General features: G+C 34.4%; 1 protein-coding gene across 1 annotated transcript in view; it reads right to left on the bottom strand.

The window, feature by feature from the left end:
• ADGRL4 (adhesion G protein-coupled receptor L4) overlaps nucleotides 1–25,179 on the bottom strand; it is a 121,529-nt gene that overhangs the window by 32,926 nt on the left and 63,424 nt on the right. Inside the window, exons 3-10 of the mRNA XM_082666513.1 lie at nucleotides 23,857–24,009; nucleotides 14,019–14,165; nucleotides 13,482–13,552; nucleotides 12,356–12,535; nucleotides 12,066–12,249; nucleotides 10,515–10,631; nucleotides 6,683–6,888; nucleotides 944–1,117 (exon numbers count right to left, since the gene is read on the bottom strand). Coding sequence (XP_082522639.1) covers nucleotides 944–1,117; nucleotides 6,683–6,888; nucleotides 10,515–10,631; nucleotides 12,066–12,249; nucleotides 12,356–12,535; nucleotides 13,482–13,552; nucleotides 14,019–14,165; nucleotides 23,857–24,009 — 1,232 coding nt within the window. The remainder of the gene's footprint in view (nucleotides 1–943; nucleotides 1,118–6,682; nucleotides 6,889–10,514; nucleotides 10,632–12,065; nucleotides 12,250–12,355; nucleotides 12,536–13,481; nucleotides 13,553–14,018; nucleotides 14,166–23,856; nucleotides 24,010–25,179) is intronic.

Genomic DNA, 25,179 nt, shown 5'->3' with positions numbered 1-25,179 from the left:
AATGTTATCACCATCAGTTTCTTGATATTAGAAAGGCAATTCATTATTGTAATGTGAAAATGGTTAATTAAAGCAGCTTTATCAGTGGTAAGAACAAGTAATTTCTAAGCAGTAATTCATTTAAACACATTAAACAAAGGTATCAGAAATGCTGAATATGTAGAATAACAAAAGAGTATAGTTGCGAGACTTTGAAATTGGAAAGGATGGTTTCACTCTAACCAGATGGTTTTAAGAGGCATCTTTGTTTATTTAACATTCAGAAAAAAAATCATCTTTGTTACTGACATTAGGGTTAGGCAGATTTATTTAGTCATGATATGTATTTGATGGATTTTAAGTATTGTATGGAAATGAGCCTGTAATCTAAAGATTCCAATACAAGGATATAAAATAAAAACCTATATAATGTAACAGCAAGATATTACTGATGTAAAATACAATGAAGCTATTCACCTTAGAAAGATTTTTCATGTTTAAAAATCTTGTGGGGTTCTGCATTATTAAAACATGGTATTTGTTATGAATGTGCTAATACTTATTGACCAGGTATTAAATATTTTTAATGAATTTGTCATCAGTAAAAATAAAGTTTCAATACAAAGGCAAAAGCCCTTGAAGTCCATGATACTTTAAAATGTATAAAAGGTCCTTAAAAGCCACATTAAAAACTAAGTCAATGGATAGATATTTAATACACAATCTACTAGATATTATAGATTAGGTAAGTCTTACACTAAGAATAACCAAAGATCCAAACTAGATATGTCATAGAAGGCAGGTAAGAAAAGAAAGACTAAAAAAAGGTAATGTTGAGATTGTATCAGTAAATTAAATATGCTATTTATACCCAAAGAAAACATAAAAAATTAAATATTCTCTTGAATGACATAAAGAAGAAGAAAAAATAGATTTATAAATATGAATTGGAAAATTGGCTTACAATAGAAGAACCAGAAGACATCAAAATTGCAAAATGTGTCAGGTGGTTACAGCTGCATGAGGTGTGGGTCTCATTTGAGTATGTCACCTCACAGCCCTCCGAAGACCAGCTGCCATTCATGGTGTCAGGTAAGTAGTTCCAAAATGCACATTGACTCCTATACTTATCTGTGGTCTGAAAAAGAGACATTTTACTGACAGGAAAAAGAGAAAAATTTACACATACGACATCGTTTTGGTTATATTTAAAATACCATTTTGCATAGCAATATAATTAAAATCATGCCTAAAAAGTAAAGCATAAAATCAATGCTAATAAGTGAATGCTACTGTTGTGTGAAAAAATTGAAGTTTATACTGCAGTCATGCTATATTTTATCAATCCTGTGTCACGCATTTGTGAGAATTATTGTCAATTGAGATCATGTATGTCATTTAGAATGGTGCATGACATATCTCATTATCTTCAATAAATGTTTATTGGATGTGCACTAGATATTAGTCATTGATCCAGGTGCTAAAAATACAGCACTGAACAAAACAAAAAAAGTGTTTGCGTTTTTTTTTTTGTTTTTGTTTTTTGCGGTACGCGGGCCTCTCACTGCTGTGGCCTCTCCCGTTGTGGAGCACAGGCTCCGGACGCACAGGCTCAGTGGCCATGGCTCACGGGCCCAGCCGCTCCGCGGCATGTGGGATCTTCCCGGACCGGGGCACGAACCCGCGTCCCCTGCATCGGCAGGCGGACTCTCAACCACTGTGCCACCAGGGAAGCTCCGTGTTTCCGTTATTGACCTTACATTCTAATGAGGAGATAAGAAATTATTAAACAAAATAAATAAGCTAGGGAAAGGAGAACAGAAGTAATCTGAGGAGGCTTTTCCTAGGAAATGACATTTAAGCAAATACTTCAGTTAAGTGAGAGTGTGAGTCCTAAAGACTTGGGAACAGAGGGTTCCGTACAGTTTGAATAGAAAATGGAAAACCTCTGAAGTGAGACTCAATGAAGGTCTTCCAGAAACATCTAGAAGCCAGTGCAGTTCAAGCAATGAATGAGGTAAAGGGTACTGAGTGTAAGGTCAGAGATAGACAGGGGCTGATCAAATAGACTACAGGAAGGTTGTTCAATAAATAGTAGAGTTCTCCTTATCATATATTAATATTAACTAATCATAACACAATACTTAATGCACTGTAAGTTTTAATAAGTTACTCATAGAATGCTGTATACCTATGCTTGTGTCTTGTAGAAATAAAAACTGTTTACAATTATATAACAATTTATAGTTAACTAGGTGCTTTCTTACCTACTTTGTTTAATTTGATCCTCAAAAGAGCCCTGTGAGTGGGTATTGTGTTGAGAGACCAAGAGATGTCAAAAAATATATGCAAGACTAATCATTGATAAGTGGAGTAAAACAGAACCAAATGCAAATCTTCAGACAACTATTCATTAAAGAAAATATTAGTTGAGTATCAAATATAGGCACTGTGCTAGGAGCCACGGATTCTTAGTTGAAAAGATAAAGCATCTGCCCTCAAGGATGACAGAAGCCTAGATGATTTTAATACAATTAGACAGTTGCTTTAATGGCCTATATAGAAAATCCAACACTTAGATCAATAGTTGGAGCACTGGCCAATTTGATTGGAGTACGTCTAGGAAGACAGTGATTGAACTAAAACTGGAGAGATGACAAGAAATTTTTCAAAGAAAAATTTCTATGTGAAGAAAATTGAAACTCTACATCCAGTTGCCCCAAAACTGCCAGGAAAATACCCAATCCCACTCTTGTTAAAAAACAAACAAACAGATAAGCTAGAGGAGCCAGAAGGACTCTAGAATTGAGGAACTAGAGTCAGCTGAGAGTGCATCACTCAAAAAACAGGGGTTAAGTGAGGGTCTGTCTACATGCTGAGCACCCACCATTGCCCACCACTGTCTTTTTATTCTCCTAATCCTTGCAGTGAGCTTCTGTCTTTAGGCATGAGACTAAAAGGTTTCTGAGAAACTAAAGGCCGAAGAGAAATGACTTTTAGGTAGTGATCTTCAGGATCTTCCAGTGCAATGGCCAGAAACTAGCCTGATGATAACTCTCTAGGGAGGCACACCACTGCCACAAGCCACCTGAACACACAATCATCTTTCAAATGTCTCATTATTAGATATGGATGGATGGCCATGAACCACTAGACCTCCGAGGACACACTCTACCATGAAAGACAAAGAACAAAAAGCCAACAAGCCAAACAGAGGAAATCATGAACATAATGTAGGGAGTAGAACACAGGTTTTTTTAAAATATAAATACTACCACAGAGAAATACTGCACCTATGAAACAAAAGTAGAGTTCAAAAAATAAGGGTGCTCTGTTATAATTAAGTATAAAGTAGAAATAAAATATGTTAGCAGGAAAAAAAAATGTAAAGGAAAACTTAAAATGAAAAAAAAAAAAAGACCTTAGAGGCTCAGCTGGAGAGTCCAATATTTACATAAGAATAACAAGAGAAGAGACAAGAGATACTGGAGAGAAAGAAATTAGCAAAGAAATAATAATAGAAAATTCCCTAAAACTGAAGACCATACATTTTCAGACTGAACAGACTCACATAAATGCCTAGTACAATTAATAAAGAAAGATCCACACCAAGGTTCATCTTTGATTGAATCCTGAGAATAAAGATAAGATCTCAAAAGTTTGAGAGAAAGAGACAGATCACTTGCAAAAGAATGCAAATTTTAAGTAAAATATTAATTGCATGCAACTTCCCCAGGTTAACCTGGAAAGCTAGAAAAAAATGAGCAAGGTCTAGAAAATTCTGAAGAAAAAATTATTCACAATTTATAACTCTATACCATGGAATTTATCTAAGTGTATGGATAAGATAGAAATATAGTATATACTTAACTAAAAAGGTAATGCAAGAGCTCAAAAACTTGACTTTCTGGGCACCTTTCTCAAGAGTCACTGGAGAATATGCCACCAAAATATAGAGATAAACCAAGAAAGAGGAATCGTTGGTTCAAGGAAACATTGAATCTGACACAGGAGAGAGGAGAGTTGCATGCCCAGGATGATGGTGACAGAGATGTCCAGGCTGATAGCTATACAGAAGGCAAAGGATAGACCATCCAGACAGGATCAAGTTCACAGAGGCCTAACAAGGATGTCTCCAGAACATTAATTTAGCTGATAATCTTATGTATTTGAATGTTTTATAAGGAGATTTATAGTACTATCAGAAAGTTTGGGACTAATTAGTAATGGATAAATAGAAATCTAAGCAAGCTAAATGAAGGGAATTTACTAACACCAGGAAAATTGTTCAGCCTCATGATTCAGCTGTGTATAATGCATTGAAAACTGATTTAACCCCCAATTTGATGAAGCATGGGAGGATGAATAGTTGGGGGAGTGTGTGGATCACAGGGGAAGACATGTATAAGAAAATTAAATCCACATTTTCTATAGATGAAGGCAATAGATCATATCTATTTTTTAAAAGCTTAAAAAAATAAGAGGAGTTATTAAGTTTGGGGTGAAGGAGATAGAGGGTCAATGGAAAATGCTTTCCCATTTTGTAGGAGGCCAGAAACTTCAGCCTATTTGTTAGCTGAGACACTGGGACCAATGTGGAGACATCCAGGAAAGTTGAGGTAATGGACAAAGCTTAATTTCTTGGGAGGTAGGTGGGGGAGTGATTCAGAGAATAGCATCAGGCAGGAGAGTATCTTAGCTGTGGAAGAATGGATTCTGGAGAAAAACTGTGGGTATGAAACTTTGTTCTACCAGTTGTTACTGAGTGACCATGGGCAAGGCATTTAATCTTTCAGAGTCTCAGTATCCTCATCTGTGAAATGGAGATAACAGTACCTACCTCATAGGGTTCTTGTGAAAATTAAAGTAAATAACTTAGAACAAAGCGTGTTTCCATATAAGCATTATTAAAGTATTGGTTGCTATAATTATTATCATTATTATTATCTGTATTATTATAACAACTATAATTAATATTCCTCTAAAGTAATGAAGTATATACTAGTTGGTGAAGTTGCAATTATCAGGGAATCAGGAAGTGGAAGGTGTTAGATATGAAAAACTTCGATTTTCCTAGAGGATAAAATGGTATCCAAATTTTATTCTGAGAGGGAAGCAATTGATTAGGTAAATGTATTGTCAGAGGAAAGAGATGAAATTTCAGAGTGGTCATTGCTTTGAATGGGAAAAGAATTTGAACAGAGAAGAAGATTAAGGACAATCAAGTTTTCTCATTAAGTATGGTGAAGAACTCTTGTGTAAATGTGTGTTTTGTTTTGTTGCTGTGTCAAACAGAGATGGGAGAAGTGGGTTGTCCTTGGCACCTCTTCAGCTGCCAAAACATTCCACTGGTAAAAACTGTAGAAAAACCATAAGACCATGTAAAAGAACAATGTTTGTTTTCTAGTATCAAAAGGTCATTTGCATTTAGCACCTGAAAATATCTAAATTTAGTTTCCATTCTTAAAACATTTCACACCTTCTTTTTCCCTCAACAGAATGCCCACCATTGTCTAGGTTTGACCTACTATTTACTTGCAATTTCTATACATTTTGTTTCTCTCTACATCAGATGTCTGTCTTTACAGTGACACATTTGTACTGTATGGAAGCATATAGAGTGGCCCCTCGATATTCACAGAGGATTGATTCCAGAACCCCTGCGCATTCCGAAATCCACGGATACTCAAGTTACTTTTGTAAAATGGAGTAGTATTTGCATATAACCTATGCACATCCTTTTGTATACTTTAATTCATCTCTAGATTACTTATAAAACTCAATACAATGTAAATGCTATGTAAATAGTTGACGGGCTGCAGTAAATTCAAGTTTTGCTTTTTGGAACTTTCTGGAATTTTTTCCCTTGAATATTTTCCATTTGTGTTTGGTTGAATTCATGGATGTGGAACCTGTGGATACGGAGGGCTGACTATATGTTCTTTTAATCCCCTGTTTTCCATAAACATGCAAATACAATTGCCCAGCTTCAAGGTTCTCCAAATAGAGTTTCTGAGGCACTTTAATTATGTACTAAGATTGAAATTCAATTGAAAGCCCAATAAACCATTAACTGTAAAAATGCAGCAAACAATATGATTTTGAGTTTCCCCTTCACTTTTAGGTCTATAGAAACCCTAAATACTTAGTTATTTCTAATCATTTTTTTTATTGTATAGTTTTAATTATACATGGGTTTGAAAAAAGATTTAGAATAACAATAAAAGAGTAAAGTGTTCTCAGATAATTTCTTTATGAAATATTATGAACTTCTCTATGATTTTATTTTAATCAGCACCCAAATCCCTGCAAGTATTATTTTATATGACAATTAACCAAACACCTCCCTCATTATACAAGTAACATTTATCTCTTTAATACTTTTTTATAACTTCTTCCTCGAAGGGCTGGAGACTTCCAAAATGAACAATGTACTTAAAAATAAAACTAAAATGTAGCTTAATTTCAGATAATCAAATACATAAAATTCTTTGGTATTTATTATAAAATTTAAAGAGCACTGAAAGTACAAAAATATTTTATAGAAAAATTAGTTGAAACCACTTTACTCTTTTATTTCAATTTTGAATTTGCATTTTTAAACTCAAGAACTCACATACAATTAAAGTGACACTACAAAAACATGTTCATTTCTCTGAATGCTTCACAATTATAATCCATAGTCAACAGAAACACAACTTACCTTTATGTGATTTAATGTAAATGTTATTTTTTCAAGTTCATACAATGTGGGTGGGTTTGAGCTAATTGAGACTGAAATTACTGAAGAGATGACTCTTCCCTCCTCTTCAGCTTTATCATAACTTTGAGGTTCCAATAAGATGTTGTCAGATGATGAAAATAGAGGACCAATACTCTTATAATATAAAAATGCAACTGCAACACTGCCTGTCAATCAAATAAGTGTATTCAGTGAAATTCTTAAAATAAACATAAAAATTGACCAAAGGGAGTCATACAAATTCCCAGATACTGAAATGTGGGTCATAATATATCTATGCTTACATCATCCAACCATATTAAGACATATTCTCTGACCTCTGTGACTCTGAAACTGATTGTGGACTGTAGCATTCCCTTGGCACAGACTATATTTAGGAGAAAAATAGTCCTAGACAAATTTACATCCAAGTGCTGACTAAGAACCAAGGAGTAAAGTATATTCACTTGAAAAATAAAATTTTGACTTACTACTTTGCTGGGCGAATATATGAATTAGAAAGATATTGGGAGAAAATTATCACAGATTTACAGTATTAAGAAAGTTTAGAATTGAAAGAGTTGTGAGATGCCACTGAGTTCAACCTCATGCCCACTGAAATGCTTCCTCTTTAAATTCATGACATATAGTTATGCCGACACAGCATAGGGAATTTATTGCCTTTCGAGGCAGCCATTTATCTGAACCCCTGACACTCCCCAAATGCAGCACATCAGCACATAACCAGATACTAGAAATGTTACCTGATCAGTATAGACTATCACATGCCTATTTTTCCCTTAGCCTGGACACCACACCTATTTTAACGGATCTCAAATTGCCTTGGTTTTTGAGATCATTATCAGCAGCTCATTATCACTGATATTAAGTGTGTGTGAACAACTCAACATGGACAACTATTATCTTTTAAAATTCCTGTTGTCACTTAGGTCACATTCCTTCTCTGTTGTACAGAATTACGGACAGTAAATTGAGGAATTTATATTCAGAATTTACTCTTGGAGTTAGAAGTTCTGGTTTTAGTCATTTCTCCTACTTGTGTGTCCCTGGGTAAACTTGAGTTTTCTCATGTATAACATGATGGTAGTGATATTCCCTCCAGCTATTTACTAGGATAAGGTGGAGACCAAATGAAATTATACGAGCCTTCTATAAAATTTAAGATGCTATATTAATATGATTATTGTTATACTTATTAACTAGATATGTTTGCTTTAGATACTTGGACAAATTAGGAAGAACTCTATCATATTCATTTTCCCTCAAGTTTGTGACACCAGCAAATAATTTGAAAAGCATAAATTAATCAAAATCATTAATACAAATGTTGATAATGTCATCAAAAACAAAGGTCTGTGATATAATGCTGGAACCATCCACATCACAATATCACACTAATAGCTAACATTCTTTGGATATAGTTATGTGAGCTAGAAGTTGCAAAAATGTGTCACTATTCACGTTTTCTATCTTAGTGTAAAAAGGCACCCCAAGATACTGCTAAGAGCCTTGCTGAAATTCAGATACATTACATATTTTCCTAAACTGCCAGCACAGAAAACTTATATCAAAAAAATAATGTTAGTATAACATGGTTGGGCTAGTGAAATTGTGATGGCTTCAGATGACAACTAGCCCAGCATTTGCTATGGACAGACCAGGGATGGAAGCAGAACCTGGAAACCTCTTAGGGGAACTTGACCTAGTCCAGCTGATGAACCAGTTCATGCAACAGCAACTTCTCGGAGGTTGTAGTAGTGGGGGGTCCAAAATCAAATGAAGCACCAAAGAGATAACATGGATTTAAAAATCTATCACTCTGATACTTTCTAAAGGAAAATATTTATTTAACATCAATTTTTGACTTTGGGTAAAAGGAGACTCATGCCACGTAGAATGGTCCAAAATCCCTTTTTAATCTTTTTCTGAATATTGATCCAGTATTTGTTCATTCTTTTTAAATCATTTGGAACCTATTTTAATTCCCATGATTTCTCACTAATTCTAGGCCTGATCTAGCTTTTAACTCTCATATCAGATCTGTACCTATTTTCAGTAAACTAGGGGTTCATTCACTAATGATAGGCACTAAAATTCAGTATATAAAAAAGATTAAAAATCCATCTGTGCCACCCTTATTTTCCTCCTAATGATACTATGCAGCTTTTAACTAATGAATGTTTTTATTAAGGAAGTTTGTCAATAAATGAATAATCACATGTAGACATCATTGAGTGGGTTTGATCAGTTTCTTACACTTGTCCTTATTTTGAAGATTCAACCTTGAGGAAAATAAATTTTCTCCCTCTGCTTTCTTGAGAGCTGATATTACTGTCCCTTTCAAATGTCAGCGTTTGCATGCGTGATTATGAAATGTAACAAAACTACCATACACTAAGACATGATCTCTTCGAGATATTAATTCCATGACAATTTCATCATCTGTCACTATGATAAGTATTTTCAATGTCTTTATTCTCAACTTCCAAATACTACTCAAATTGTCTTTGAAAATACAACAGTTTAACACATTCTTTGGATTTGCTCCTAAATATTACGTGTGTGCTTGGTTAATTAGAATATGATGTAATGGGGTAAGAGCCATGGGTTCAATGGCAGTATGGCTTAGTTATTTTTGTTTTTCATGGCCATCTGTTTCTTACTTTTGAATAAATAATGACAAGAAAAAATGGAAAGGAGAATATCAATGGATTAGAAAAAAATTCCCACATTAGCGCTGTAAAAATTTTTTTTAAAAGATGGTATTCTGAGAGGGAATGTTCAACAAGCTTTTTAACAATAAAGACAACATATTTTTTAATGAAGTGATGTCTGTAAAAGTGACATATGTGTGTTATTGTATATATTTTCCATTTGTACGTATGACCACCCACAATGCTTTGTGGAAATATTATAATTCATGTTTTATAGTTAATATATTTGACCTATATGTGAACAGCACCAATTCTATTATCAGCAAAGATTTTTTTTTCTAAGTGCATTGCACTACGAGAGCAGATAAATGGTTAAATTAAAATAGCAGCTGCTAGTTTGCCTGTGGTTAGGCGACAAGGGAAAGCTGGTCAGGGCTGATTTCTTTGTTACCTCCTTCTCTTCAAGTCTTAGTTCTGCATTATCTGTTGATGTACATAGAGACAAACCCGTTAGCTTCTTGTGCCTTAGTTCCATTATCCATAAAATGAGGCCATTAGGTTAGATAACCGTAAAGTCACTTGCTAGTACTAGCATTCTCTGGTCCCATTTCTTAAGAAATCCTGCCTTTAGTTTAGCTGAAAAGTTTAGTGTACAAAAACTAAGAAATGAGTGGAAGAGAAATCCATGCTTAAACAATAACTTTCTACCTTTTTGAACACTACCTCTATTCATCTTCCTCATACAATCCCAAATTCAGTCTTACAAGGAGGAATATGAAGGATTACTGAAGATGAAATATTAGAAGAACTCTATGAAAATTATAGCATCTGACTGCTGCAAAATGAGGAATAAAATCACAGTTCCTTTGTATATTTCCACTGGGATCTTAACATTATTAGACAGTTACAGAGTTGGAGGATCGAGGACAAGAAGGATCTAGGTATCATCAGCTAAAATTCTACCCAGATATTTTTATCATAATGAAAATCTCAAATATAAATACGGAAATTCTGTGTATAAACATAAAATATTTTTCTATAGAAAACCACACAAGTTATATGCACATATGATACAATCAAATGTATGGTATTTATTGCAAAACATTGAAATATTGTATATAAGATTGTCAAAGTCCTACCATTTGAATGATATGCAGCTTTTCTATTTGGAAATATCTTTATATTATCTCCGTCCATATTCATATGGGGATGAATATGCTTCATGTGATATGAATCAAAAAAGAAAACTTTGAGAGCTGAAACAAAATCATGAAAATAATAAATTCTCTGAAATTAGTTTAATCAATGTATTTATTTAGTTAGAGACAATTTCATCCATCATTGTTATATTTCAACTTCTTAATTACGGCAGGTAGAATGAACATATTCTGAACATGATGTTTGGACATTATAATTTGTATTTAAAAATCTGATTCAAGTTTATTTGTTTGATTTCACTATAGCATTCATGGCTTAATTCTAACTTTATTGAATAAAATAAAAGAAAATATGTATGTACACAAAGAAGCTATAAATCATAATTACTAAAGCAGACAAGCAATTACAATGTATTAGAGGATGATATCTACAATATAATTTATTATATACAGAGTGATTGACTTAAATTCTTGAGTAATAATTTCCTTACCTGGTGCATTTTCACCTTTTTCATGCAGGAACATCATAGAAATTTAGGCTCCTATATATGGTCACAATGCTTGCTACCTTAATTTTGAGTAACTGGTAAATCTCGATGAGTTAATGATTTTTGTATATCTATAGGTGCACAGCAGGATAACAACCAGAAATATAATAGGGGTGTATATGCAATGATTACTGCAGAAAGTGTACTTTGTTTCCTCAGAACAACTTACAGGCAGCCTCAATTTGATCCAGATTCTTAATGTGTTAAGTATGAGATTTCATAAAGCAGGAAACATTCCAATTTGCTATGCTAATTACTTTATATTATCGAAAGGCAAAGGATTCCTAATGAGAAATTTAAATATACTACATTCAGGACAAAGATATACGCCCAAAGGATTTCAACGTTAAAAATAAACATCTTCAACGTTCAACATTAGAAAAACAGGGAATGGTTACATAAAATATGATTTATCCATAGACTATTGCAGAGACACTAAAAATTATGCTCATGGTATGGTTTTAGAAGTCAGGATGGTATAATCTTTATGGGGCAGGGAGTGGCTGCCGGGGGGATGAGGGGTCTTCTGGGGTGCTGTTTATACAGACATGTTCACTTTGTGAAAATTTGTCAAGTTATATTCATTTGACATGTGCACTTTTCTGTCTGTTATACTTCAAAAAAAATTAAACTTAAAAAAATGAAATATACTACATCCAGAAAATCTGTCTGTACTATGATCGGTCAAGACAGATCCTACCAAGTCATGAGATGACAAGGGAGTAATGGTCTCTGAGCATTTAAATGCTAAACAGTTCAGAGATAGAAAAAGGTGGAGGCTATAAGTAGGTGGCAAATCTTAGGCACTCATCCTTTTTATTCACACTTCATTCATAACTATTCTTGTGATATGCATCACCATTCATGTCTACATTGATAAAACAACTGCCAGTTTAATTAGCAATATTTTAAAGACTTTTCTTCTCTTTTGAGAGTGGCTTGTTTGGAAAACTCGATTGCTTTGAAATTGACCTTGGCTTCTTACCTATATCACTTGAATTAGTATCAAACTGAGTGGTCTTTTGAAAGTTCTGAGATAGCCTTAAGGTAGCTTGCTCCACAGCATGTATCAGTTTTGTAAGATGAGTTCTTCTATGGTTTGTAGACAACTTGTCCCAAACTATAAATGTATCCTTTTGAACAAAATTATTCACAGTTTTTACAAATTCCTGTTGAAAAAAAGTGTATCTTTTAAAAATGTTGGACTTTTACATTAATCACAAATGTAAGGAAAATTTTAAGCCTCAATTATGAGTTAAAGCTCAACATACTTACAGTAAGAGTTGAATTAGAAAGGGTGTCCTTGGCTGAATTCGTGCTATTCATATAACCCAGTAATGGGGATGATTCAGCTAATATTTCTATATATGTAATTATATCCGTCGGTGAAAGATCTTTCACAGAATTTCTATAGACTTCTTGTAGCAAAGCCACAGGTTCTTCTATGTGCCTAATCTGAACAAAAATGAGCCCAGAGAAAGGAAACCAGTTTAAAGCACTACTAGATCTTTTCAAGAATAAATGTTGCATGATAAATATGGTCTGAGTTTTTTTTTTTCTCTTATACATTAATAAGTTATCAGATTACACCTAAACCATAATACAAAGCAATGAAACCTGAAATTATTTACAAAGGATTAGCAAATAGCTTAAAAGGCACAGAATTTACTTCAGAAAGGCAATACATGTTTGAATTTATCATTTTAAAGTTAATTAAAATAAATTATAACTAATTTGAATTAGATTTTAATTAACCAGAGAAATTTTTTTACATGATAAAATGGCAATTTGCTTTTACCTCATTGTTAATGAGTCATGTGAGACTCACACTTCTAATCTCAGGACAGTAATTTTATGAATGTCCTACTTTGTTTACTCTTTAAAATAGTATTTATTTTGGTGTACAAAATCTAGTTGCATTCAGCTATGTCTCCTTAGAATTTGAAAATGGCCTGGGGTCAAAGTGTGTTTTTACTATTTTATCCATCCAATTTCTTTACATGTTGAAAATAACTTTCCAGTCTACCGAATAGTGAAAAAGTAACTTAAATTAAATATGTAAGTCTTCTTCAGTACTTTGGGGATTTTCAAATTAATCCTATCAAGTACTTAGATCTCTATATGTAAACAGTTTCAACTCTACATGAAGACCAACTGCTTGTTACTCTTTTTAAAAAAGTGACTTTGGAGTGCTCACTTCGGCAGCACATATACTAAAAATTGGAACGATACAGAGAAGATTAGCATGGCCCCTGCGCAAGGATGACACGCAAATTCGTGAAGTGTTCCATATTTTATAAAAAAATAAAAGAAAAAAATAAAAGAAGTGACTTTGGAAAGAATTAAACTGAAACCAAAATGTCAAAATAGAACGTATTTTTAATTCAATACCTTTACTCACTTTTGTTAAAGTTTTATTAATATTCGCCGCAATACAGATATTATCTAAATGGCAGTCTGGATTCACAATTTCTGTAGAAAAAAAGATTATATATTAAGTCTTAAAAAATATTTTTCCTAAGATAATATTGATTCCAGTGATTTTGCTCACTTATTTAGACATTAAAAACATTCCTATCATTTGAGTTTCATTTTTATTTTATTCATGAAAATTCATTTATTTAAATTTTTTTCATTATTCATTATTTTAAAATTTTATTCATAATAAAAATTCATTTATTTTTATTCATTAAAATGCAATATTTTATGGAAAATAGAATATTGTAGTTACCCTAAGGAAACAGGGTATGGTAATTACATAAAACATGTGGTCTACATCTTCCATTAAATAAAACTGTAACTTTTCTTATTCCATTTTATAGATAAAGGAATACTAGCACATTTCTTGGAAGATGTAGCTCTTTGATACTTCACAACCATGTAGTACATATTTTATATGGTGCTTTGATAATACATAAAATATAATAATATAATTTACCTTGGCAATAAGTGCCATCATTAGGTGTGAACTGTGAGTTTCCTGTGGATGTATAACCTTCCTTGCAGGAGCAGTAATATCCACCAACCACATTTTCACACATTGCATGATCTCCACAGGCAAATGATTCATTGCATTCATCTATATCTGGGAATATTTGAAAAATTAAAATTTTAATTTAGTGCTCATATAGTTGCTACCTTGTTGATAATAGTATTACATACAGTTAGTGATTTCATATCGAGTTTTACAAGATAGCAAGAAAAATTCCATCATTTGGAAAATGACAGAGCAAACTTAGCTGCATATATATATATATATATATATATATATACATATATTTTTTTTTTTGTGGTACGCAGGCCTCTCACTGTTGTGACCTTCCCGTTGCGGAGCACAGGCTCCAGACACGCAGGCTCAGCGGTCATGGCTCACGGGCCCAGCCGCTCCCCGGCATGTGGTATCTTCCCAGACCGGGGCACGAACCCGTGTCCCCTGCATCAGCAGGCGGACTCTCCACCACTGCGCCACCAGGGAAGCCCTGCATATATATTTTTAACTTTGATTTGGTCAATTCATTTTGACAATATATTGAAAATGTTATTCATAGACCAACGCTTGAATTGTTTTCTAAATAGCTTGATTCATCAACAAAGTCATTAGAGTAATTTCAATCATTGATGATGTAATATTTATTCCTAATTAAAGATCTAATTTTAAAAATACATTTAGAATTCTTTGTTTTCTAGTATTAAATTAAACTAATTGTAACAACTCAGTTTAGAGTAATCTGCAGGGCAAAAAGGAGTAGCCCATTTTCTTTCCAAAGCCTCATTTTTCCATATAAGTAAACCTAAAAATTAAGATGTAGCAGAATGTATGATTCAACTCCCTTAAAATTTTACCAGAACTTATTACTTTTGTTCAGGTTACATTTTACTATGATTCTTAATACATGGTCGTCAAAGGTAAAGTAACAAACTGTACAGAATTAAGTCTTAGATTTTCAGTAGCTATATATCAAAGCTACAATAAAAATGGTAAGTTATAAACTCACATAATTTGTATTCTTAATTTAAAATTTTACATACTATAATGAATAGTGAAATATGTCTTAAGTTATAAATACAGAATAAATACTCTGCCAGTAGGCAGAGGCATTCCAATAGGGAATGATTCCAAGGAACTGAAGAGTCCAGATCATTACCTTAAACTAATGTAAAGATTTTTGTGCTCCTAGCCTAGCCCTGACATCTTAGAGCTTCTCTATGTTAGATTAATGCATTAATCTGTAATCTTGCATATACAATTTGATTTTTTAAAGACTCATAGAGTGGCACAATCCTGTTTGCCATAATAAGGGGGAGTAATCAAAGTCCAATTAAAATGTCATCTAGCAAGCTATCTGAAATGTAGCTGATCCTCATTTCTCATTTTAAAAATGCACTAATGGCACACACACAAAAAAAAAACACTAAACCTCACACCACCAGAAACTGGAACTGACAGCAAGTCTCCTGCCAGTTCTTGAAGAAATTTCCATTAGCTAAGAAGGTGAAGGTACTGGACTTAGAAAGACTATTAACTCCCTGAAAAAGAGGTAGAAAACCCCTTGTTCTTCTGCCAAGTCTTCATAGTCATGATCTGTACTGCCTAGAAGTCCAAGTTCTCTACTTTTAAATAAACAAATGCTGCCCTAGCACCCTCACCCTCTTCCTTGAATTTCTATATATATGTGTTCATAAACTGCCACTCCGCACCAAAAAAGGACAGAAATAAAGGAGGAGGTGATAGCAGGTTGGCTCTTGGGATCTGGAGAATCATTAGCAAAATCATTCCAGGTTGGGCTGAAGTAAAGAAGTCAGGTGGGAGGGCAGACTAGAATTATTATTTTTCATGAGATCAATGAAGTGAGAAAAAAATATGAGAAAGCAAAAGACTAGTCTTTTGTGGAGCAGCGTTGAAGAAGTCATTTGTGCAGTACCCAAATGTGGATGATACCCCAGTGAAGGTGTGAAGAGATCCATGAAGTATCATAAATAGAAAAACTTATTTCATGGGAAAGAAAGCTGTGTTCTCTGAATACACCCACTTCATATTTTCGGATACCTTCTATGGCTAACTGAAAATGAAGCGTTGATTTCTCCCAATTTCAAAAGCACAACTTTTCTTGGGAACTTTGTCCTAAGCCCAATCTCTCAGCAACATACTGATCTTAGCTTTACAAACTCCATTTGCATCCTCCCTCGTGCACTTTGGACACAGATGTACACAGTCTTGGTGTTCTTGACGGTTTCAGCTTTCCCCTGTGCATCCTCCATACCCTGAGGTCATTATGTTGGGGTCTCTCCTCTGGTTCCAGCCCTCCCAGCACCCGCTCAGCTGTCTCCTATCCCAGCACATCAGCTTTGGACCAACTAGGGTATTTCAGCTTCTGAATTCACCAAGTGACAGAATGTTAATCTGTAAAAATAATGAGGTCATACTCTGGGAAATAAACATTTGAGATTAAGATTATGCAAATTTTTATATTCTGACTCCAAATATTCTAAAAGAATATCAATCACCCTACCAAAGTAATGTTTTTCAAACCTCAATCATCCTTAATGAAAGACATGTTTTCTAAATTGTTTATACTTTCCTTGTTTACATTATTGTTTCTCTAACTTTTTACTAAAATGTAGACATGAGGTTTGCTGAATTTGATATCCTTCTCAATTTTGGCCTCAGTATTAGAACTTACTGAGTTTAACCTAGTAACAGGTACAGTGTGTGTGACCACCACAACTGGCTGTGTGTCAGGGTAGTCAAAGAGCTTCCACTATCCTTAGCATATCACTCTATGCCTCCTTGCTACCTAGTAATATAAAGAGATTCATAAAATACTGAAAGAGTATCCCAGGCCCAAAAGGGATGAAACTGGCTTAGCCAAAATGAATGTGACCGCCATTTTACATTGAGATCCATACTAACATCTCTTGCAATTTCTTGTAGGGCCTAATTAAATCTAATAAAACCACTATGTATCCTCCTTCCTACAGGCAAAGGCCCTGTAGAAGACCTTAATTCAAATCTTGATTCTAATACTCATTAGCTCTGTGACCTTGGGTAGTATTATAAAAATACTCTTAACTCAGAAGAGTTCTTTTTCATAACCAATGAGGAAATGTATGTAAAGGTGTTTGGAGGGATGCCTAAGATATAGTAGGTACCTGATATTGTAATTGGGAATCAGGTCCAGTGATTCTACTCATATTGTGTGTTTTCTTAATAGCAGGAGCCCTGTGAGTATGTAGATTTGGAGAAAACACATTGATAATGAGTGTCTCATTAAATTGCCATGTTTTGGTACTCCTAGAGCTGTAAAAGAGAAAAAGAACCCCTTCCCCCATTTTCATGAAAGCTAAATTGCTGCTGTATAATTATTTCAGTCAGGCTACAATTGACAAACTATATTTAATAACTGATACACTTTTTCCACTACCAACCTAACACTCAACACTAATAACTCGATTTCGCTAAATATAAGTACATCATAACACACATTTCCTTGTTTTGCATGTCAAAAAATTCATTAGCTACTTTTTCATTAATAAGGTTATGCTTGTTTTTCATGTCTACAATGAGCCAACACAGCAGTATTTTATCATAATCTTCTTTCAAAACATGATCATATGATTGTTTTGATTTTTATAATTTTTATAATTTTCACCAATAACTGAATTTTCTAATGTTGTTTAACTGATACACTGAAAAGAAAAGATACAATGTAGTGGAAGCAATTTGCAAAAACAAAATTGAATGTTAATATTATTCAAAGCCAGAAAAAAAATCTGTATTTATCAGGGTACCTAAGGCAATAGGACATAAAAAATTACAAGTAGTGAACACTGCTCTTAAGCACACAGAAAACGTGAAGAAGTTCTTGGGTTCTACTCATTTGGTTTTGGGAGAGTCACTTTACCACTGGATGCCTCAGTTTCCCTACTTGTGAAATGTGAGTCTAGAACAAGGTCTCTTGGGAGCTGGGCACCAGACGTTCTGTTTTACTCTGATTCCAAGGAGAAGGAAAATAGGCAGGATGCTAAATCTCACTCAAAGCCTTCTGCAATGAAATTACCTCATCCATGGAAAATAGTATTTGAATATAGACTAAAGATATAGAATTTTGCTAGGGTCATTTCTTGCCCTGTACTGGAGTTTTTCATTATGTTTTGTTCATATTTTCTGTTTCTTCCTCGTTCAGTCTTGGAAGCTTATACCTTTCTAAGAATTTGTCCATTTCTTCCACGTTGTCCATTTTGTTGTCATAGAGTTGCTTGTAGTAGTCTCTTAGGATGCTATGTATTTCTGTGGTGTCTGTTGTGACTTCTTTTTCATTTCTAATTTTATTGAGTCCTCTCCCTCTTTTTACTGATGAGTCTGGCTAATGGTTTATCAATTTTGTTTATCTTCTCAAAGAACCAGCTTTTAGTTTTATTGATCTTTGCTATTGTTTTCTTTGTTTCTATTTCATTTATTTCTGTTCTGATCATTATGATTTCTTTCCTTCTGCTAACTTTGGGTTTTTGTTTTCTTCTTTCTCTAGTTCCTTTAGGTGTAAGGTTAGATTGTTTACTTGAGATTTTTCTTGTATCTTGAGGTAGGCTTAGTTATAAACTTCCCTCTTAGAACTGCTTTTGCTGCATCCCATAGGTTTTGGATCATCGTGTTTTCATTGTCATTTGTCTCTAGGTATTTTTTGATTTCCTTTTTGATTTTTTCAGTGATCTCTTGGTTATTTAGTAACGTATTGTTTAGCCTCCACGTGTTTGTGTTTTTCACATTTTTTTCCCTGTAATTGATTTCTAATCTCATAATGTTGTGGTCAGAAAAGATGCTTGATATGATTTCAATTTTCTTAAATTTACTGAGGCTTGATTTGTGACCCAAGATGTGATCTATCCTGGAGAATGTTCTGTGCGCACTTGAGAAGAAAGTGTAATCTGCTGTTTTTTGGATGGAATGTCCTATAAATATCAATTAAATCTACCTGGTCTATTGTGTCACTTAAAGCTTTGTTTCCTTTTTATTTTCATTTTGGATGATCTGTCCATTGGTGTAAGTGAGGTGTTAAAGTCCCCCACTATTATTGTGTTACTGTCGATTTCCTCTTTTAGAGCTGTTAGCACTTGCCTTATGTATTGAGGTGCTCCTATGTTGGGTGCATATATATTTATAATTGTTATATCTTCTTCTTGGATTGATCCCTTGATCATTATGTAGTGTCCTTCCTTGTCTCTTGTAACATTCTTTATTTTAAGTCTATTTTATCTGATATGCGTATAGCTACTCCAGCTTTCTTTTGATTTCCATTTGCACGGAATATCTTTTTCCATCCCCTCACTTTCAGTCTGTATGTGTCCCTAGGTCTGAAGTGGGTCTCTTGTAGACAGCATATATATGGGTCTTGTTTCTGTATCCATTCAGCAAGCCTGTGTCTTTTGATTGGAGCATTTAATCTATTCATGTTTAAGGTAATTATCGACATGTATGTTCCTATGACCATTTTCTTAATTGTTTTGTGTTTGTTTTTGTCGGTCCTTTTCTTCTCTTGTGTTTCCCACTTAGAGAATTTCGCTTAGCATTTGTTGTAGAGCTGGTTTGGTGGTGCTGAATTCTCTTAGTTTTTGCTTGTCTGTAAAGCTTTGATTTCTCCATCGAATCTGAATGAGTTCTTTTCAGGGTAGAGTAATCTTGGTTGTAGGTTCTTCCCTTTCATCACTTTAAGTATATCATGCCACTCCCTTCTGGCTTGTAGAGTTTCTGCTGAGAAATCAGCTGTTAACCTTATGGGAGTTCCCTTGTATGTTATTTGTCATTTTTTCCCTTGCTGCTTTCAATAATTTTTCTTTGCTTTTCATTTTTGCCAATTTGATTACTATGTGTCTCGGTGTGTTTCTCCTTGGGTTTATCCTGTATGGGACTTGCTGCGCTTCCTGGACTTGTGTGGCCATTTCCTTTCTCATGTTAGGGAAGTTTTCAACTATAATCTCATCAAATATTTTCTCTGGTCCTTTCTCTCTCTCTTCTCCTTCTGGGACCTCTATAATGCGAATGTTGCTGCATTTAACGTTGTCCTAGAGGTCTCTTAGGCTGTCTTCATTTCTTTTCATTCTTTTTTCTTTATTCTGTTCCACAGCAGTGAATTCCACCATTCTGTCTTCCAAGTCACTTATCCGTTCTTCTGCCTCAGTTCTTCTGCTATTGATTCCTCCTAGTGTAGTTTTCATTTCAGTTATTGTATTGTTTATCTCTGTTTGTTTGTTCTTTAATTCTTCTATGTCTTTGTTAAACATTTCTTGCATCTTCTCGATATTTGCCTCCATTCTTTTTCTAAGGTCCTGGATCATCTTCACTATCATTCTGAATTCTTTTTCTGGACGGTTGCCTATCTTCACTTCATTTAGTTGTTTTTCTGGGGTTTTATCGTGTTCCTTCAACTGGTATATAGCCCTCTGCCTTTTCATCTTGTCTATCTTTCTGTGAATGTGGTTTTTGTTCCACAGGCTGCAGGATTGTAGTTCTTCTTGCTTCTTCTGTCTGCCCTCTGCTGGATGAGGCTATGTAAGAGGCTTGATAGGAGGGACTGGTGGTGGGTAGAGCTGACTGTTTCTCTGGTGGGCAGAGCTCAGTAAAACTTTAATCCACTTGACTGTTGATGGGTGGGGCTGGGTTCCCTCCCTGTTGGTTGTTTGGCCTAAGGCAACCCAACACTGGAGCCTACCTGGGCTCTTGTTGGGGTTAATGACAGACTCTGGGAGGGCTCACGCCAAGGAGTACTTCCCAGAACTTCTGCTGCCAGTGTCCTTGTCCCCACGGTGAGCCACAGCCACATTCTGCTTCTGCAGAAGACTCTCCAAAACTAGCAGGTAGGCCTGGTTCAGTCTCTCCTGGGGTCACTGCTCCTTCCCCTGGGTCCCGATGCACACACTACTTTGTGTGTGCCCTCCAAGAGTGGAGTCTCTGTTTCCCCCAGTCCTGTCAAAGTCCTGCAATCAATTCCCACTAGGCTTCAAAGTCTGATTCTCTAGGAATTCCTCCTCCTGTTGCCAGACCTCCGGGTTGGGAAGCCTGGCGTGGGGCTCAGAACCTTCATTCCAGTGGGTGGACTTCTGTGGTATAAGTGTTCGCCAGTCTGTGAGACACCCACCCACCAGTTATGGGATTTGATTTTACTGTGATTGCGCCCCTCCTACCATCTCATTGTGGCTTCTCCTTTGTGTTTGGATGTGGGGTATCTTTTTTGGTGAGTTCCAGTGTCTTCCTGTCGATGATTGTCCAGCAGCTAGTTGTGATTCTGGTGTTCTCGCAAGAGGGAGTGAGAGCACATCCTTCTACTCCGCCATCTTGGTTCCTCCTCATTATGTTTTTATAGAGGTTCTTAATGACTATAATTACCAGACATGTCAAATTTAAGGATCAGCTAAACTTTCAAATCAGAAACAATATACTACAAGGTGATACACTAATGTAAAAAGGAAATAGAATTATTGTTCTCTGTTCAAATTCCCTGAGGATTATCACAGTGCACAAGGAAAATTACTGAAGTACTGGGGAAAAAAAAGGAAAAGAAATAGCTGTTCTGCTTCTTAAAAAAGTTTAATCTTTAAGGAAAACAAAACTGGTGAGAAATAACAATTTTCCAGAGAATGACTTTTTTCACCAAATAATCCATCAAACAAAACAGGTGGAAATTGAAGGACTCAATATTGGGTATTGGGTTTTAATCTAAGTTATTGTTTACTGATTACTTAAAATAGCTAAAAGGGGAATTAGTAAAAATGCAGGGCCCTTCCACAGTATCTCAATAATAATTGAGTACTGGGAGAAAGAGTCTTATATTACAAATATATTACAACCCCATAAAATGTTGGCTTTCAATTATCTTTGTGTGTGTGTTTTCTCTGTATCTGTGATTAATTTTTTTCTAAACAGGAATTCTTTACTTTCAAGGAATACAGAGAGGGAAATATATATCCCTTTGTGAACTGAGGCATATTAAAAGTAAACATTATCAGATGAAAAGACAGATGTCTTCTAGAGACAAGAGGGAATGGAGAGCACAGTTAAATTTGTATTAAATTCCAGTGATTAAGATGTCATAAGTTGCATTTCTTCATTAACTAGAACTTTTCTAATAAAGCTTATACAGGTACATATTTCGAACTTATCTACTATAGATAAAATAGGCACACATTATATAACATTCTAAAACTAGAGACAAGAGTTTAGGTTTGAGAAGAACAAAGAGTGGGGTACTAGGTTTTCTGGGAAAATTCTAATTTCTTGCATATATTGTAATGTTATAATCCAATAAAAATTTTGCTGCAAACAATAAAGACAAAATTATAATTCAACAGAAATAGCATTATTTTCTCATATTTTAAATCATTTATGCCCTTGCAAAGTTGATCCACTGCATTTGCATGATCCAGATTCATGTGAGATTTAAATGGCCACCCATTTAAGACTCCTGTGGGAATACCAATGGCTTTCTAGATACAAGACTGTGATTCTAATCTTCCCTTTACCCTAAATGTGTGAATCTGGAATAGCTCTTCACTTCCCTTGGCTATAATATGAGAATAAAATCTACCTGGTTTATGTAGCAGAGAAAATGCTATGAACCATAAGTACATAAGACAGGATAATTTCTTTGATACAGACATTTCACTGATAAATTCTCTTTGAACATTATCTCCTGACTATCATGTGTGTTAATGATAACATTGCCAGATTTCTCCTTAACTCACTGATGAGAACCTCACTAGAAGCTCATCAAAGGCTTTAGGGTGATCTATATTGATTTAGACATCTCTCATTCATCTAACTATGGAAAGTAGAAGCAGCACCTTACTCCTGCCCATGTTGCATGTACAGTCCTGAGTTCAAGTCTCATATCTACCCCTGGTTATGTAATTAACTCTCAGGGCCTTGGTTCATCTGTTAATTTTGTAGATTATTATCAATCATAATTATACCAGCTGTTGGTAAACTGGACAGTTTCTTAGAAACCATGATTAAGATGATTCATAATTTATTTTCAAAGTTAAAGTCTTTGGCTCCAGAGAATTTGTCTCTGAAATTTCTATGCAATTATTTTTTTCTCAGACTATAGGATCTGATAAATCAAGTGTGTGACCAAAATACAACAGAAGGACATTAAAAAAAAATCTAGATACTCTCTTCAGACTCACAATATTTCACTTAGGGATTGAATTGAAATTAATAACCCTCCAGAAGACATTTTAGTGAATCTGAGATGATTTTCTAAATAGGACTATAGTGTTTAGAAAAACAGAATGCAGATTTTATGTGTGACAAACTTTCGGCAGGCAGCAGTAAAAGCACTAGGACAATTTTTTCACAAGTAATGCTTTCCTGAGCACCTTCTAGAAAAATGTAGGGCCCATCTCAGAGTTCATATTTATATAAGCATCAATATCTGGTGATACCAATGATAATTTTCTAGAGTTAATATATTACTTTAAAGTGTAAACATTTATTGTGTTGTTTGCCACCATGCTAGATTTCATAACTTCACGATTTATTTATTTATTTTTTGGTAAACTGGTTGATATTCTCAAAAAAAAATATTTTTCTTATACCCTTGGATAAATATACCATAGTAACTGACACCATACTGGAGAATTAAGGGAATTAATGAAGTTTTTGATAGTATTAACAACGGGGTACAATCAAGGACTGACAGAACTTGGTTTGAATATTATTTAATCTCTGGAGGTATAAGCAATAAGAGATAGGTACAAATTTTAAGTTATATAGTTGAATTTACCTATGCAGATGGTTCCATCATTAGTAATAAACTTATCTTGCTTACTGCTGGATCTGAAACCAGGTGCACACATACAGTAGTAACTTCCTTCTGTGTTCGTGCAGTTAGCATTTTCACCACAGGACTGCGTTAAATTTCCACACTCATTATCATCTGTGGACAAATCAATTTAAAACATTATTTTTATATAATTGAGATGAATTCCTAGTTTCCATCAGTTTTTGGGAATTTTGCCTGTTAAATAGTTTTAGGTATGTGATGTTTATTTATAAGAGAAGTTAATAATAAGAATCCACATTCCAGGTACTTCCTTGGTGGTCCAGTGGTTAAGAATCCACCTTCCAATGCAGGGGACGTGGGTTTGATACCTGGTTGGGGAACTAAACTCCCACATGCCGCGGGGCAACTAAGCCCACACACTCTAGAGCCTGTGTGCCACAACTAGAGAGAAGCCTGCATGCTGCAATGAAGAGCCAATGTGCTGCAACTGAGACCTGACACAGCCAAATAAATAAATAAATAAATAAATAAATTAAAAAAAAAGAATCCACATTCCATACTTGGTTATTCTTGTTTAAATGTGAAACCTTTGCACTTGCAAAGCAAAATAGAATCTCTTACTTCAAAAACACTAAACATAGCTATTGAATCTATATTGGATTATTTTTCAAATTTTTACACATAATTCAATTATTATGTCAATGAATATCTTATTTGTGAAATTATAATACTTTTTATAATCAGTCAAAAGCATACCATAAGTTAAAAATGAAAAATCAGAGATTACACATTGATATACTCTAATCATGTGCCATTTATTTTTGTCACTTACTCCCCAGAAGAATTTTGTGTTACTAGGTTTGCATCCCTTCATTTATTCATTATCATATGTATTGTACTGTATATGGAAGAGTACACAAATACAAAAATAATTACATGATGATCCATGGTCCTTACCCTTATACTCTTATACTGTAATTTATCAGAAAAGATATATATATAGGTTCATAAACCATTTTTAAAAATCAGATCTATAGTATCTGTCAAATAAATGAAATAGAAAACAAGTGTTTCTCAGAAGTGATTATGAGGGGCTGGAGGAGACATTAGATCCTCCTGTGGGCTGAACTGTGTCTCCCAAAAAGATATACTCAAGTCCAAATCCCCAGTGTCTGTGAGTGTGAGCTTATTGGGAAATAGGACCTTTGCAGATATCATCAAGTTAAGATGAGGTCATTCTAAATTAGCAGGGCCCCAAGAGTGGTGTCCTTATACTATGTAGGAAATTCAGACATGGAGCCACAGAGGAGAAGACGATGTGAA

Source organism: Grampus griseus, assembly GCF_964374135.1.
Source record: "Grampus griseus genome assembly, chromosome: 1".
NCBI lineage: Eukaryota > Metazoa > Chordata > Mammalia > Artiodactyla > Delphinidae > Grampus > Grampus griseus.
Note: the sequence above shows the minus strand (reverse complement) of the source record. Positions and strands in the feature narration are given on the sequence as shown.